At 48.3% G+C, this 11013-nt stretch overlaps 1 protein-coding gene and 1 pseudogene across 5 annotated transcripts; both read left to right on the plus strand.

Moving 5' to 3' along the window:
* Positions 1-5700: 5700 nt before the first annotated feature.
* LOC124663659 lies at positions 5701-6657 on the plus strand (annotated as a pseudogene).
* Positions 6658-6924: 267 nt separating this feature from the next.
* On the plus strand, positions 6925-8132 carry LOC124665175 (bifunctional aspartate aminotransferase and glutamate/aspartate-prephenate aminotransferase-like). Of its 5 annotated transcripts, none has more exons than XM_047202579.1 (3): positions 6925-7171; positions 7641-7713; positions 7821-8132. In XM_047202579.1, exons 1-3 carry the CDS (start codon positions 7016-7018, stop codon positions 7856-7858), a joined length of 267 nt encoding a protein of 88 aa, XP_047058535.1. In that variant the 5' UTR covers positions 6925-7015; the 3' UTR covers positions 7859-8132. The 5 variants fall into 5 exon arrangements, 4 of the variants coding, with proteins under 4 accessions (XP_047058535.1, XP_047058533.1, XP_047058532.1 ...); XM_047202577.1 differs by having other exon boundaries at positions 6932-7171; positions 7524-7713; XM_047202576.1 differs by having other exon boundaries at positions 6932-7166; positions 7516-7713.
* Positions 8133-11013: the final 2881 nt, after the last annotated feature.

The raw sequence follows: 11013 nt of genomic DNA on the forward strand, positions 1-11013 counted from the left end.
CAGGGAGAGAGAAACAGAGGACAAGCACATAACATAGCAACAAAACCAAATGCAATTTTATTAAAAACCAAAGGTGACATGGTATGACATGCATGATGCATAGATGATGCATAAACATGGTAAGGTAAAAAGGTTAGCTCACTTGGGATGTTACACTTGGGGATCCCCTGCACCCCAAGAAATATCCAAGAGGTACAAGCGTCAAAGCTTGGGGATGCCCAAGGCATCCCCTCTTCATCAACAAAGCAACATGTTATCTTTCTATGCGCTATATTTTTATTGCTTCATTCGATGTGTTGTTCTTGGAGCGTTTTATTTTTGTTTTGTTTTGTTTTGTTTTGTTTGCTGTAGCATATGTTGGATCCCGGCACATTTGTTTTGGAGAAAGACCCGCTCCGTCGCTGTTATTGTTCTACGAGTGTTCTAGTTTGCTAGTACTGCGTTTAGCTCTTGTTCTTTCACTTGAATTTTGTTCAGAGCTTGTTATTATTATTTATTTGTGTATGATTAGCTCTCTGGTCCATAATGTATGTCATGTCTGAGAGCTATTTCAATAAGTTGATTGGTGTTGGATACGAGTAAAATGTTTCACGACTATAGTGATGCAAAAGGAAGCTTGTATAGACTGTGGCATAGACTTTGGCATGTCATGTTGGATGCTTTTATTATCATATGCTTACTATTTATTGTTGTAGCATGACTTATCTCAACTATCTCAGAGTGCATAATGTGTCATTGAAAGAATCATGTGTTGTTTCCATCATAAAATCATAATATTGGGGTATTCTCCTTTGATGCTTTATTGGGTTGACTTGGCGCATGCTTATACCATGTTATGACTATAACCAGTCAACTAAAGCCTCTATGATCATTTAGTTTTTGACTTGTAATATCACTGTATGTTTCGATTGATAATGTTTTGTCGCTATGCATGATTATGGCCATTATTGCTCTCTTAGTTGGTCGCTCCCAGTCTTTTGCTAGCCTCCGCATGTACTGAGTATGAACTTTACTCGTGCATCCAACCATCAATAAACAAAAGTTTGCCAATTATGTCCACTATATCTACCTAGTAGCATTATTTCTATTTCAAGTATGCTCATCATGTTTTTATTTATCTTCCAAATTAAATTTTGGCATGAGAAAATTAGTCAGTAAAGCTCTCACGAACTTGATGGCACATTAACTTTCTTGCACTTAATAAATTTGATCATTGTGACTATCTTATGAAGTTTACATATTTGCAAATTGCAAGTTGGGAGTTAGCACAACCATGCTTTCATGGGGAACGCTTTCAACATTGCACTTATTCATATTTAGTTGATGTCATGTTCTTTTGTTTATGGATACCTAGCAGTGCGAAATAAAATGGAAACTTGTAAGTCCATGGAGTTTGTATATGAGTTAGAGAAACGCCTCGGCCGCTAATCTAAGCCATGCCTCATTCATGGTGGAAATTTACAGCGAACCATAGTGAGAATTCTGTGAAGCATTTTCAATAAAAAAACTATACCCATAGTAAATAAAAAATTGCTGAGATGCTCATTGTCTGTTTGTCTTGTCATTTTGGCATGGGATTGCTCCTACAAGAGTATTTCCATATCATCGGGCAAGAGGTACCCCGTTGGTGGTTCTCAATGATACATGCATACTTACAATGACAATAACTTATTTGGGACCTAAGTTGAGTAGCATGAGGTTTAGGTACTCGTATTCAAGGGGCATGAGATCTTCAACTTGTGATTTGCCAAGCATATAGCTCATATTTTACTCACATTAACTTTAACCATTCAAGATGCTTATGATAGGGGCAATGAGAGCTCAAAGCTAATGAGTACCATACTTTTTGGAAGGTTTATAAAACTTGTTCATGTTGCTTACTCTGCAAAGAGTCTCTCTTTTACTATTATGCTGAGTCTTCATCTTCTTCTTTATGCACCAATTAAGAGAGCATAGTTGTCATTCTTAGTTCAATGTGCATGGTCCCAAAATTATTATTGATTGATTCATGGTTGACTATTGCTTGTTCTTAAATTACTTGTATCTAGTCACCCTTTGAACTTTAAAGGTGTCCTAGCATTTATGCTTTGCTACTTCATAAAGAACATGTTTAGTACCACTTTTCTATGTTTTATCTTGCTCATAAACAAATAGTTGCTTTCAATGCACTATTGTTCATGATCTTTTGTTTGAGTTACTTCTCATGTTATAACATAGTTGCTAAGTTCTATTGTTAGAATTATCTGTCATGCCTATGTTTAGAGTACTTAGATCCCAACTCACAATGCTTTACAATGCTTGATCAAGATTGTGTTGTCTGCATGTCACCTCAAAAATTATTTTTTTATCACTTACCTACTCGAGGACGAGCAGGAGTTAAGCTTGGGGATGCTTGATATGTCTCAAACGTATCTATAATTTTTGATGCTCCATGCTTGTTTTACACCAATCATATATGTTTTGCTCATACTTCGTTGCACTTTTATACATTTTCCGACACTAACCTATAAACAAGATGCCACAGTGCCAGTTCCCTGTTTTCTGCTGTTTTGTATTTCAGAAAAGTTGTACAGGAAATATTCTCGGAATTGGAAGAAACAAAAGTCGAAGTCTATTTTTCCGTAACGAAGACAAAGTCCAGAGGGGAGTCGAAGGGGGGTAGCAAAGCCGGCCAAGCCAGCCCTAGGCGCGGCCTAGCCCTGGCCCGCGCCTAGGCGTGGTGTGGGCCACTCTGGCCTAAACTGACATCGCCCCCCTGCCTATTTAATCACGATCTCGGGAAAACCCTGAATACCAGAGCCTCCATCCATGAAAAGTTCCGTCGCGGCCGTCATTGCAGAACCCATCTCGGGAGGGTTCTGAAGCTCTTCCTGGCACGCTGCCGGAGGGGGAAATCATCGCCGGAGGCATCTACATCGCCATGCCCGCCTCCGAAGTGACGCGTGAGTAGTTCATCCCGCACAACTACGACGCCTGGACGGAGTTCTTCCGACAAAGGTACGAGCGAGAACTCGCCGCGCACGATAGCCCTCCTCTTCCCGAGCGAAACAATGTTGCCGGCTGCCCGCCGCTGGTGGAGCGGGCCTGGCCGCACCCTCGAGAACGTGCTCGCGCACATCGATGGTGGCAACTCCCCCGTTCTGGGGATGCCGCCGCCGGTGGCGCCTACCGTGTCGCGCTGGCACGATAGCTCCTGGACGCCGCGACGGATGGCGTCGCCCTCCTCGTCGTCTGGGTCGAGGTCGGCGTCGAGGTCCTGCGGGTCGGCTCCTCCACCTGCGATGTCGACCATCGTCAAGAAGGAGTCGGCCTCTCCCCGCTGACCAGAGGGCGCAGCAGCGTCACCCTCGTCATCCGCGACCAGGGGGCACCGCTCGTCGTCTCCCTCGCGCGGCCGCAAGAGAAAGACCTCGAAGAAGGAGGCTGCAGCGGCCGCCGCCGCGTCCCAGCTCGCCGAGGAGGAGGCCAAGTGTGCCGAGGACGCCGCGGTGGCGGAGGCGATTGCCAGGTCGCTTAATGACCTCGTCCCCGCCGACAACGCCCTCCCCATGGACGCCGCGCTCGACTGGTCCATGCGGGACTTAGAGCGGCAGGAGGCGGAGCAGCAGAGGCGCCTGCTGGACTTGGCTGCCACGCGGCGCCGCGCCGTCCGCGCCACACCGACCGCCGCACCGGCCCCGACCGTTGCGCCCATGCCGCTCATCAAGCTCGAGGAGAGCAGCGACGATGAGGTCTATCGGCCAACACCGCCACGCGGCGGCCCTGGCCAGGGTTCAAGCCGTTGGTACGAGGCGCCGCCGCCCGAGGACGCCGGCAAATCCAGCGACGCCGACGGCGGCGGAGACTACAAGGCCTTCTACCGCCATTTCGGCATGTAGATCGCCGTTATTTAATTTTAATTTTTGTTTCCCTGTGGCTGAATTCGAATATATTACGAATTCGTCCTATATTTTGTACGAACGGGCCTATATATGTTAAATATCTTTAAATTTCGCCTATGTTTGAAATTTCGTCTTGTTTGTCTGAATTCGCCAGCATTTGTCCAAAATTTTCATCCATCATGGGCTCGCCGCTGGGAAAATGGGCCTCCTAGGCCAAACTTTACATCCATCCGGCGCTAAATAGCGCCGAATTTCGGTCTGGGGAGCCCAACGGCTGGAGATGTTCTTAGGTGTTGGCTGCAATTTTGTGAGTTTGTTTCCTTTTTTATAAGCTGTTTTCAGCCCTTTTTTACTTGTTACCGTCTGTGGTTTAATTAATTTTAAGCTGGGATTTATAGCCTAACCTTTTTTAATTAGTACCTTAGGGTATCTCCAACCGAGCGACCCATCCCGCGCTCGCGCGTCCGGATGGGTCCAGCCGGACAAAAATGCGGCCCAGCACGCGGACCCATCCCTAAAACGGATGGCCACGGCGTCCGGGACGACCCAAACCCGGCCCAAATCTGGGACGAGTTTGCGTGGCCGCGGACGCCGATGGCTGGCCGCTCGCGTCCGCCCCTTGTCCGCCCCTGGCCCGCGTGTCATATGCAGAAATAATTTTTATTCATTAAAAAGGTACCCATTACATTTTTTTAAATCTACTACTCCTATCCTAATACGTAAGGGGCTGGCGGCCTCGCCGGCGACTCCTCGCCGACGCGCCGTCGGGGCCGTGGATTTCACTCGATGCGGGCGGCCTGTACATGTGAGGATTTCACTCCAGCTTACAAGCTGGGTGGCGCGGCGGAGGCCTTCATCCTCCTCCTTTCCGTCCTCGTGCCTCGGGCGCGCTCGCGCTCCGCCTCGTGCAGCGGCCCCATCCTCCGCGGCCTCGTACCAGCCGTCCGCGGTCTCGTGCCAGCCGTCCGCGGCCGCCTCCACCATCTCCGCGTCCTCTTCCTTCTTCGCCGCCACCTCGGCAGCGACGCGGAGCGCCTCGTTGTCGGCGACCCACCGCGCGTCCGCGCGGTCCTCCTCCTCCGTCCGCGGGAACCTGGCCCGGGCGGCGAGGGAGAGGTTGGCCCACGTGGCATGCAGAGTGCGCGGCATGGCGATGGAGAGGGCGCCGGAGAAGGTGGAGGGGAGAGGATGGCGGAGCGGGTGTGATGCGGTCTGTGAGACCGCCGCCGTCTTTTATAGCCGGCGGCCTTGGGCGGGAAACTTGGGCGCGAGCGCGCGCCAATGGCCTTTTCGCGCGCGCGGGAACCTTTGTGCGCGCGGGAACTTTCCCGCGCGTTCTACCGCCCGCCATTGCTGTCCCGTCGAGGCCTGCCATGGCGCAGCGCCGCGCAGGGAAGACGAACCACGTGGCATATTTTTGGGTCACCGCGTTGGGCGCAGCGTGCGACCCAACCGGACACGCGGACGCGGGGCGCTGTCCGTGTGTCCGCCCGACCACCCAAACGGTCCAAAATGGACGGCCCAGCGCGTCCGTTTGGGTTGCTCTCGTTGGAGGTGCCCTTATAGCATAGCGAATTGACTTTTCTTTCAAAAAAAAAATGTTTATAAAAACAATGTATGATGTAGATTTTAATTTCCGTGCACGAACTTGAAGCTATTGTGAGTTTGTGACCTGAGGATAAGCCAGAGCAACACAACTGTGCCCTCTGGGTAGAAAAACAGGGTTGGCGCAACAAGCCGAAGAAACGCAGGTCCCCGTCAACGCAAGTACTGAATACTACGTACTACGCAACACTGTGTTTAGCTAGCCCAGAAAAAGATGGCCGCAGCCGACGACTACGACGGCGGGGCCGCGCTGGCCGAGTTCCACGCGTCCCGTGCCGGAGTCCACGGCCTCGTCGAGTCCGACATCACCTCCGTGCCGCGGCTCTTCCTCGCGCCCAGGCCCAGCAGTCCCTGCACACCGCCCGCAGAGAACGAGATCCCCTTCGCCATCCCAACCGTTGACCTCGCTCTTCCACGCTCAGCCACCGTGCAACTCGTCCGCGCCGCCGCACGTTCGTTCGGATTCTTCCACGTCACCGACCACGGTGACGTCCACGCCGGCACCGTCGACTCCGCGGTCTCCGCCGTCCGCGCCTTCCACGAGCTGCCTCCGGCCACCCGTTCGGCGTTCTACACACCCGCGTGCGTCGGAAGCGTCACCTACTCCACCATCCCCATCCCCGGCCCTCTCCTCCCATGGCGCGACACGCTCCAAGTTCGCTTCGGCCCGCCGGCGCCGGACCTGAGCCATCTACCTGCGGCTTGCCAGGATGCGCTGCTAGAGTACCAGCGGTGCATGACGGAGTTCGGGAAGAAGATTGCCGGGCTGCTGTCGGAGGCCCTCGGGGTCGGCGTGGAGCGGCTGGAGAGGGCGATGCAGGTGGAGGGTTGGCTGATGGCGTGCCACTATTACCCGCCATGCGCGGAGCCCGCGCAGGTGGTGGGAAGCATGGCGCACACGGACCCCAGCCTTTTCACCGTCCTAACGGCGTCGGAGGGCTTCAGGTGCGTCTCGACGACGGGCGGTGGGCCGACGTTTCTCCGGTGCCTGGCGCGCTTCTGGTCAACATCGGGGACTTGCTCAAGGTATGTTGCCAGTTTACCAGTTACACACACCGGGGGACTACATGTTTTTTCTGCAACTCTGTAGAAGGCAAAACTACTGGTATGATATATATGAACTTCTAATTTACAGATTGTCTCAAATGATGAGTGGAGCACAGGGTGGTGATCAAGTCGAAAACTTCTTTTTACAGTTGCCGGTATGTGTAGGAGTCTAATCAACCGTTCAGGTGCTTTTAGATTCGTGTACTAATACACGCCTCCCCACCCCGCGTACTGTTTGGTATTTTTGCTGCCTAGCCCCTCTGTATCTCTCTTATTAGAACTCTCTGTGTCATTATCTTTCTCCAGATCGAAACGGAAGAGGCGGCGCTCTCATGGTGGACGGCGCGGGCGGCGGAGGCGCGTGGAGGGCAGCCGACGCGTAGCCACCGGAGATCGCAGGCCAGAGGCCGGGGAACGGAGGGGTGCGGGAGCACAAAACTTCGTGGCCAGGAGAGGGAGCAGCACCGCCTGCGCCGTCCTCCATGAGGGCCGCCCCCTCGTTCCGGACTCCGGCTGCCCTCCACGCGACTCCGCCGTCTGCTGCCGAAGCACCCAACTCCTTCGTCCTTCGTCATTTATGGGCCGCCCCGCTCGAATCCGCCGTCTGTCTGCCGCTGCCGCTCGAAGACGAAGGTAAGGTAACTACAGTTTTCGACTATGGTCTGTATATGCTTGTGATTTTGGATTTTTTTTTCTTGGATTTAGATGACATAGCAACATTTTGCGTGTAAAGATTGCTTATTAAGCAGTATCTGTGATCATGGAGATCCGTAAATTTTACGGTTTTGCTATGTCTCAGTCAACTGAGATTTTCTTAAAACAGCAGTAGAAATGGGTGCACAAATTACAGTTAGATAAGCCAAAACCTACTTTCATCATCAAAAAATGTGGTAAATATCCCTAGTGTAATTTCAGTCTTCCAGAATAAGATATATGAGTAAGTGAGTAATACTATTCAAAGTAGATTCACTTGTTGACAAAGTAAAGCAGGTCTCCGGTGGCACTAGTTTGATGTTCACATGCGACACAACTTCGGCTGCGGGGTCTCTGCACACGAATTTCAGCTCAATATTGTGGATTCCTCATCTTTCAACTGTCACAATGAAGGTGGATCGGGCGGGGCTTTGGCTCTATCAAGGACTCTGGGACCCTCTGCTTGTTCCTGTTAGAGAAGGCACAGGTAAAAGTTTCGCTGATTTTGAGCATGTCAGTCTAGAATGTTTCTGAGGAAAAATATTAGAGGGTAGGTAGATATCTGAGACGTTTTTTTTCTGCATCATGTTACAGCTCAAGCTTGTACCTGGGGGTGCATTTGGAGGAGATAAGGGTGTTCGTATCTCCTATGTTGCTGCACTGTCAACGTTACAAGATGAAATGGAGAAGATAAAAGAAGCAACGACTCTGCTCAAGCAACGAGTTGCGGTTTAACAAAGGCACTATCGACCAAAGACATTTTCACTAGCAATGCCTTGTTATATTAAATGGTGGCTACTGAAAAGTAGTTAAACATGTCATTGTTGTATAAAAGAGAAAGACTCTGGGGCTATGTTTACTTGATTGAAATTCTGTAGTTTTCATTTGGGTTTTGTTGTTGTTTCACTCGAGCTTCTTCTGTCCAAGGGTTTCATGTTTTCACTAGAGTTTTAAAGAGGTTTCAAAGAAGTGATATGGGTTCCACAATGTTTCACTGACGTTTCTAGTTGGCTTCACCACGGTTTCACAAATAAGTTAATAATGCACTGCCACGTTGAATGTGTTTCACAAGTTCACCATATTACTTAGAAAATTATGGAGAGTCTTTCACTATTTTTGGCATGAAAAGTACTTTGTTTCATATAAGTTTGAAAAGGATGTTGGTTGTTTCACTTTTTCGTATATCTCAATATACGATTAAAGTTTCAACGGGTTCACATTTATTTCAATAATTAATGCTTTGTTTTTATGTTCTTCACAAGTTGAGCAATATATAAAGCATATGAATGTTTTCATGATTTATCGCCATTTTTCACATTTAGTTATCTAGTTTTTTCATTTCATAATGGCGTCGTATCTTATGCATCCCCTAGTTTCCTGTATCCCTGCATCCATCCATTCTCGACCATTCGATCTAAATTGTAAGCGCCGTCTCAATTGTATGAAGTTTTGCACTTAACCGCCCGCATACAGCCAACATATTTTGCAAAGTATCCCCTGAATCACGTCCCACCAACCACCCTGTCGTGTTATCATTATCCCTAAAAATCACATCGTCGGCGGCGGCGGCAGCGGCAAGCTCTGCAATCCCTAATAGAATCCATCGTGCCCCCTGTCGCCCGAAGCGAGATGCCAGTCGACGGCCTCGACGAGATCTGCGTGCTCCATACAGGCCGCTGGCCGTCTCCGCGCACTTCCTTCTCGCTGGTCCCTGACGCCAAGGCCGCTAGTGTTCGCCAGCCTCCTCGCTGCCGGCGTCCCCTATATGGTTGTCCTTGTGCTTGCGCCTCCTGACTACTTCTCACGACGTCGGGTGTTACAGGCTCGCGTGGGCTGCAATCCCATTGTAGAGCAACGAGGCTAGCTCGGGAAATTGGTCTCTGAATTTTTGAGTTGTTTGTTTACAGTCTGTATCTAATACTTGTAGATTAGCCTCCTGAGAAGGTAATCGATTGCATTTACTCTTTGTTGGGTGTGTGTAGCTTGGGAGTTCACAATCTGAATGTACTGACTGTAAGTTGTTGTAAATGGAAATTCCAGAAAGAAACAATTACTTATGATTTGTTGTAGTTGCAATCTGAGGTGTTCTGCCCTGATCTTACTATGACAGTCAGGCCATAGTATAAGACTAAACAATGACTGATCTATGTTCCTTATGTCAAGCATATACAACATATTTGGCTCATGATTATCAAATAGGAAACTGAATGGACAATGTATGAACATATGATACAGCAAACGGTTCTACCAAGAAAATGGTGAAATAAAGGAATAATAAGAGAAAAAGAGATGAACATGGAAGAAAAGAAAACGAAGAAGAAAGAAGCTAAAGCCAAGTTCACAAAATTTTATTTGGTATGATCTTTGTTATGGATCAGAACTTATTTTGTCCCACTATTTGTCTTAGTGGTTGGCATATGCAAAAACTATTATTTTGTCCAATAGCGTGTTTCAGGAAGCTTTAGTGAATTGATATGAATGATGATGGAAATACTCCATTCCAAACAATAATGCACTTTATATTGGATCGTAGTCTTTTTAGGAAGTACCACTCAGTGACTTTTGGTATTTCGTTGTAGCTTATTTTTCAGTTCTTACCTGAGTATAGACACTACAAAATGCTCTGAACACTTTATCTATGTACTGTGAGCTATTCCAAAATGCTCTCCAAAATGTTTCTTTCTCATAGGGCAATAAGAAATTGTTTCTTTCTCAAATTTCCATTCCAAACAACTTGCATTCCCTTCTTTCTGAAAAAACAGTATTCATCAACGATGTACATCAGTACATTCACAGTCTAACTCTGTACGCACATACAACAAAGAGCAATTGCAATCGTTTGATTACTCAGAGCCAATCTGCAATTACAAGATGCAGTAAACATGAAAAACGGAACTTCAGTCAGACCAATCTCCCAAGCTATCCTTGTTGCACAGAAGGAAAATTCAGTCTGTAGCAGGCCAATCTCCCAAACCCTTCTGTGCTCGCAGTCCACGCCAGAACAAGACGGCGACGGTGCGGAGGCTGCGTACGCCGCCGGCCTCGGCGCCAGAGACCGGCGAGGAGAACATTTGCGGAGGGACCTGTATATATCACCGCAGATCTCTTCGGGGCTATCCAAATAAGCTTGTAAGTGGGCGCGGATGCCGGCCGGTCCAATGGCATCTTGATTCAGCGAGCACGGATGAGTTTTCACGGGGGACGCGTCTCAGACTTGGTACCACCATGCCCAGCTCGTCACCGCCGCCGTCTCCATCGCCATCGGGAGAACCAACCCGTGTGATAAGATAAGGTGCTGGGGCGTGTGATGTATTGATGTTTAGGGGCTGATTTGCAAAACAAACAGGCTGGACGCGGGCGCTTTAGTGCAAATTTGCATAGGAATGAGCATCCACACACGATTTAGATCGAATGATCGAGAATGGATGGATGCAGGGATACAGGAAACTAGCGGATGCATAAGATACGACGCCTTTCATAATTATGCAACTGTTTCACAAATAATTCAATAATGCATGGACTTTAATTTATGAATGTGTTTCACAAGTTGACCATGGGATCCTTCTAGTGTTTCACTTGGATGTGCATGTTTCACATTAATTTGAAAACAATCGAGGGTGTTTCACTTTTTTTGATCTATGTTCCAAAAGTTTCATACAAGTTTGAAAATGATATTGGTTGTTTCACTTTTTGTTGATCTCAATGTATGATAAAAGTTTCAATTTCTTCACACTTACTTCAATAGTGAATGGTTTGTTTTTATGTTTTTCAGAAGTTGAGCAATATA

The sequence above is a fragment of the Lolium rigidum genome, chromosome 6 (assembly GCF_022539505.1).
Source record: "Lolium rigidum isolate FL_2022 chromosome 6, APGP_CSIRO_Lrig_0.1, whole genome shotgun sequence".
NCBI classification, from domain to species: domain Eukaryota; kingdom Viridiplantae; phylum Streptophyta; class Magnoliopsida; order Poales; family Poaceae; genus Lolium; species Lolium rigidum.

What these genes read in the sequence shown, in the direction of transcription:
- LOC124665175 (XM_047202576.1), top strand. Translation starts at nt 7,016, where the DNA reads ATGAGGGCCGCCCCCTCGTTCCGGACTCCGGCTGCCCTCCACGCGACT. An exon ending in GCTGCCGCTCGAAGACGAAG is followed by an intron (nt 7,167 to 7,515) that starts GTAAGGTAACTA and finishes TTGTTGACAAAG; the next exon opens with TAAAGCAGGTCTCCGGTGGC. An exon ending in TCCTGTTAGAGAAGGCACAG is followed by an intron (nt 7,714 to 7,820) that starts GTAAAAGTTTCG and finishes ATCATGTTACAG; the next exon opens with CTCAAGCTTGTACCTGGGGG.